Raw genomic sequence first — 6,000 nt, forward strand, 5'->3', positions numbered from 1 at the left:
AATGCCATTGTAGTTGCCCTCATTTTAGTTGATTGAGTAGGAAGTTGTTGCCGTGCCTTGAAGGGTGAGTCCTGCTGTGTCTGTCCCTGGCTGCAGATGCTAGGTGTTCAAGGACCGTGCAAAGACAATCCCGGGGAAAACGCCCGGCAGCTTGCCCGAATTGTGTGCGGTACAGTGATGGCTGGAGAATTGTCTCTGATGGCAGCATTGGCAGCAGGACATCTTGTCAGAAGTCACATGATTCACAACAGGTAAGACTTAAAGATTTGTTTAGTATGTTTTCCCTGTACTTAAAATATGCAGTAGAAAAACCTACTTCTGAGATACAAGTCCTAACTTAAAATTTTGCATTCCTGATATTTTGTATATCTCTCCTTTGCCTTTTTCTGCTATAGGTCAAAGGTAAATTTACAAGACCTCCAAGGAACTTGCACTAAGAAGGCAGCTTGAATAGCCCGACAGTTCAGAAGTGAAACACAGGCGTTGGGTTCTAAAGGACTAACATAAAATCTGTGAATTAAACAAGCTCGATGCAGTGTCTTGTTGAGGATGAATAGACATGATCAGTGAGACAACTGCTTGGTTTTTGGCTCTTCAGAAAGTCTGAGGTTCTTCTTTCCAGGCAGAGTTCTCAGATCTGAGAAGTTTACATGCTTTACATGCTGTGCTCTTTGGAAAGATCTCAACATGGATATTATGCCTTTACAGTATCACAGATGGTAATCTACAGCACACTTCTGAAAGAGAATACAGCTGGAAAACCAAGTTTTCTTTTGATAAAATTCTTGGAGTTCATGGTGATCAGTGTGAGATTAAACCCTCCTCCTGTCCACACCCGCCCCAGCCCCAATCCTGGGTTGAAAATGGATTTTTAAATTATATTATAGCTGACAAAACTCCTGATTTCATAGTTAATTTATTAAGTCTGGGTTGTAGACCTTTAAAAAAAAAAAGAGAGCTAAGTTTATTTTTTTGTAAACGAATACTTCATTTGGTGCTGGTCTATTTTGATTTTTGCGGGGACAGGCAACATGATGATTCTTCAGAAGGGGACCTGCTTTCTTCAAAGGAAGATTTACTCTTATTCCCAAATTACAGAATAATGTGCTAAGCAGTGCTAAATAGTTCTCTTTCAAGAAACAAAATCACTGCATTTATCTCTGCAGGCTGTTTGTTCAGAGAAGACTCTTGTCTAAATACAAATGTTTGTCTAGATTGGCTATAACATATCTTTCAGCATATAAGCCTTTAAGAAACAGAGTTTTGTGCTTTTTATGAAAGATACAAGAGCTCTTAATATTGCTTAGACAAAGGTGACTCTTCATATCAATGACATACAAGTCTGTGACCTCTCTTAGAACTCAGGGGGTAGAAAACACAGGTTTGGAAGAAAATTACCATTTCTCGAAGCCAAGTTTAATTTCTTAAAAGAGACTTAAATTTATTTAGCTGAAAAATCTAGGTAGTTTTTTGTAAAGAACTGTACCAAATCTGTGTATGTTGTAATAAAGCTTCTTGTGCTGGGAGTTTATTGAAAGTGTTCAAGAAATAAACAAAAATCACCCGATATACTGGTAAAACACTCTTAAGCTTGGGCCAGAGAAGGCAGTGTTCTTTAACGTTGTCCAGGAAAGCCTGGCTTGCTTGTTGAGCCTAATGAAGGGGAAAGTCAGCTTTCAGAGCCAGTGAAGGCACCGTGTGAATGGCCGTGGAGGGAGTGTCCCTTGTCCTGTGGCCAGGAGGTTGGTGACTGAAACATCCACACAGGGCTCTTTGATGGACCCATAAAATCTTCCTCAGGGGGTCAGCAGAGTTGTTGAATCTTACTTTTTTTTTTAATGTACAACTTTTGTATAAATAATAAAGAACTCCTTATTTTGTATTACATCTAATGCTTCAAGTGTTGGTCTTGGAAAGCTGATGGCTCATGTAGAAGATGGACTCTGAGAAACATTCCAGGAAAGCCGTGGCAGCACGGAGAGCCTCTGAGTGATTGTGTCTGCATTGTTGGGGAAGATTGACATTTTCTGTTGTATGTAAAGTTTAAATTGCTTCTGTTGTGACTTTTCAGCCAGTGACTTCTTATTTATCTGAATTTTTCATGCAAGTGGCAGTGAGAAGTATTCTGAGTCTTCATTTTGGTGACTGTAACCAATATCTTGCTAAACTAATGTTTTGTACAGTTACTAAATTGTGTACATTTTGTTATACTTTTTTCCCCCAGTTCCAGTAAATTATGAAAAGGAGGTTAATACTGATAAGTGTAAGCAGTAACCTTTTTTGTTTGGATTAACCATAGGCCTGCCTGAGACCTGGAAGCTTTAAAGTCTGGCCAGAGTGGTACCCTGTAATTCACACTAGGTGTCCCAAGACCCATTCATCATTCCCATTGTCTTCTCCCACTCTACAACAGGAACAGCAGGTCAAGGTTATACATACATTAAAACTACCTTCCTTATACTTTGAATAGTTCAGATTTATCATCGTGGACTACTTTTGGATATTGGGGGTGTGACGGTTAGTTGAGAGGAAGAGGCCATAAAGGTTGGGCAGCCAAAGCCAAATGGCCATTGCAGGTATGTACATAAGCTGTATCAACTGAAAGTACAGCTTATATAGCTGAGGCTGGCCTCTTTAAAATCCCAGTTACTGGTGATTTTTGACTATACTTCTACCATAGTTAGAGGTGAACAGGTGTGTATGAGCCACTAAGAACCAAGCCCAGATACTTGAAAATCATTTTGAATTTTTCTCCCCAAATGGCATGTGATCACTTGTCTGGTCGGCCCTCTTGAGAGTGGGGCAAGCTGGACAGGAGATGGGGAAGAAGTTTCGTCCCCTTACTGCTCGGGTGATTTGATGAGCAGTGAGATGCACGTGGCAGCACAGGATTTTTCCTCATCTTTGGAGAGGATGGAGAATTAAATCCGAAGAGAACATCTCACATTGAAGGGTCTGAGCTCAAACAAGAGGACACGGAACAGCAAAACATCAATACAAATCCGCCGTGTACAGAAGGTTCAAGTAAGAGCAGTAAATTCACTACAGGAATTTTTTTTCAAGACCAGTGTTTCTCAAGCTGTCTTTCTGTTCTGGACATGACTTGAATTTATTAAGAATGAACTTTGCCCAGTTAGCAAACATAATAGATAACTTCTACACTGCAAGCCAAAAGAAGATGGCAAATGATTTATTTATATCTTAACAGATTCCCTTTTCATTATGATATGCATGGAACCCCTCCTCCCATCACACACACTTATACTTTTTGTTCTTTTCCTCCTGAGCAAGTTTGGGAGCTCCTGAGGGAGGTGTGGGTGCTCTTGTATCAGGATGTGAGGCACTTCCACACAGTTGTTCTCTAAGGCCAGTGGGAGAGACCCTTGTGTCACCAGCTGGAGTTAGGAGGTGGAACACGAGAGAGTGCTGTAATGCAGGGATTCTCCAGCTCCAGTGCAGCACACTCACCTGGGCTCCTGATTCCCTTGGTCTGGGGTGGGGCTGGGACTTCTGCATTTCTTTCTAGTATTGCTGTTGCTGCTCTAATGGTGCTGGGTTTCAGTGTGAAGTGCCTGGTGTTACTGTGAATAAATGGCATTAGAAAGTTGTGTTTATTCAGAAGCACACAGTTAGCAGACACCCATGGAGAGGCCCAGTGCTGCTTAATAAGACAGAATTAGTCCTAGAGAGAGAACCAACTAGAAGGTATGTTATTTGGGTTTGTGTCTCCCCTACTGCCCCCCAACATGTGAACCACCCCCCCATACACCAAATTCTCTGCATTTTCAAAGAATGGAATGACTGCCCCAGAAAAAAGACATTTTTAGCCACTTACTCCCCTCACTTTCCTACCCCTTGGTCTCTGCTCTCTCCCAAATGAGACAGTGGGGGACCAAAGGGGAAAAAGTCTACCTTTAAAGAGGTTCGTGTATATACCATTCCCTGCTCAGTACTCTCCCCTCACCCACGCTGTGGCCCCGAAGTGTGACTGCTTTGTATTGATACCTCAACTTCCCGGGGTTGCGGCACTGGAGCAGGAGCACTCGGAGGCGAGAAGCTGATTCCACACACCATTCGACTGGTCAATTCTGAAGCCAGAGGGCAGAGAGGCTAAAGGCAGTAGGGCCCTGTGCCATTTACTAACATAAAGCACACAGGTACCTTGTGTGTTTTGTCAAGGCAACTTGGCAAGAAAGTATCAGGAAGTAATCCAAAAGAAAAGGACTGCAGTCACTAGCCTGTGTTGATTATGGAACTTCTTTGCTTTCCTGTCACTTGAAATTTGAAATGGTAAACAGGGTTTAGTGGGTGAAGTGGAGGGAGGGGACAGTGAAGGGAGCAATTCTGTCTCTGTCTCCACAGCAAAATCAGCTGGGATTGTATGTTAAAAGCAGTGGACACAGTAAAGCAAATCCAGTGTATTATTAGCCCTAAATGATGTGTGATGGAAGAACCTCATTCTGCAGCTCTCTCCTAGCCCTTAGTTCACAAAGGAGATAAACACTGGTGCCCCTACCTCCCTGCCCATTTCACCGTGTGGACTAGGGCTATAGCCTCAGGGCTCTTAATGGTCAAAACCCACCCAAGTTTTGGTGCACTTCCTGCCTCAGTCTCTTCTGATCTAGGGTACGACCTGTGAACAACTTACCTCATTTTTAAACCTTTATTGCTTTTAATAGGAAAGTAGACTCAGGTGTGTGTGAGCAGCCCACTCACCTCTGGCCATGGTTCCTTCAGCAGATGATCTCACCCACACTGCACAACCCTTGGTAAGTAGCCAAAGCTTGAAGCTGGCTTAATGGTATAGCCTGGATAATTTAACAACTTTAAATGGAAAGCTCTTGAGGAAAGGCCCATTTTTAACTTGCTTTTAGAACAGTGCCTACCCAGGCCAGTAGAATCCAAACCTTGAACAACCTTGAGCATTCCATCAGAAAAAACAAAACTAAAATGATAAAAATAAAACAAATAAAAGTTGAAATTTTTTGTTTCCATATTTCAGTGGTACATCTTGCCCACATTCTCCTCCAGACCAAGGTCTCTTGAAGACAGGCACCATGTCTTTTCTTGTAACCTAGTACACTACCTTAAAATTAATGGTCCTCCATGTTGTTGAATGACAGACACAATAAATTTGTAATTAGGACTTACTCCAAAGAGAAAATAATAGTTAGTTACAATAGAAAGACAATGGCAGTGTTGAGGGAGCTGGGAATCCAGAGACCTCCATTTCAGTCAAGGCTCTGCCACTAGCTGTGATACCTTGGGTTATTGGCTTCGTGTTTCTTTCCCTCAGTTTCCTTATTTGTATGACATAGTTGGATTGGCTGGCTTCTAAGCCCTTACCTGGCTCTACAAATTCCATGAAATGCTTTATTTACTCCCTCCTCCTGTATATACACCAGCCAATTGTGCTGATAAGCTAGAGTCTAGCTTATTAGTAGAGCTGATAGATTAATACAACAGCAATGTCATAGTAGTTGCATAATCCAAGTATGATGGGAAAAGCACATACAACTGGAGAGGAAGAGTTGAGGGTTGAGGGGGCTGGTACAGTTAAGGTCAGAAATTGGGACCCTGAAGTAGGTTCTGGATGTTGACTGAAGGGAGGAGAGAGAGAAGTTCCTTCGAAGGTGAGCATGGATCACTGAGTGACTGGAGTAAGTCCACCTGGATGGGATGATTTATTTGTAGAGGGGACCAAGAGAGGCAGGCTGGTAAGGCAGATGCAGTAAGGCCAAACTCTTAAACGATACCTTGAACATCAGACTGAAGTCAAGGAGTGTGGACTCAGTCCTTGGAGATAAGGGCACTATTGAAACATTTAGCAAGAGGCATTAGGTATTAAAGGATAACTCGATCAGGAGAAAAGAGATCACTTAGGAGACTCATCTCTACCCTGATTCTTCAGCTCTGAATGCTTCCCCATTCATTTACAAGCTTGGCAGTGACTGCTGGGCAGCTTGTTTGAGGCACTATCACTTTCATTTCCCAAGTTTT

The 6,000-nt window shown here is 42.4% G+C and overlaps 1 protein-coding gene across 4 annotated transcripts in view; it reads left to right on the top strand.

Annotated features, from left to right (window-relative positions):
* HMGCR (3-hydroxy-3-methylglutaryl-CoA reductase) overlaps positions 1-1,887 on the top strand; it is an 86,159-nt gene extending 84,272 nt beyond the window's left edge. For all 4 annotated transcript variants that reach the window (XM_082376193.1, XM_082376191.1, XM_082376190.1 and 1 more), the window contains exons 19-20: positions 97-251; positions 396-1,887. In XM_082376193.1, the coding sequence (XP_082232319.1) occupies positions 97-251; positions 396-450 (210 nt within the window). In that variant the 3' untranslated portion in view covers positions 451-1,887. The remainder of the gene's footprint in view (positions 1-96; positions 252-395) is intronic.
* The last annotated feature ends 4,113 nt before the right edge of the window (positions 1,888-6,000 follow it).

The sequence above is a fragment of the Balaenoptera borealis genome (assembly GCF_965194805.1).
Source record: "Balaenoptera borealis genome assembly, chromosome: 2".
NCBI lineage: Eukaryota > Metazoa > Chordata > Mammalia > Artiodactyla > Balaenopteridae > Balaenoptera > Balaenoptera borealis.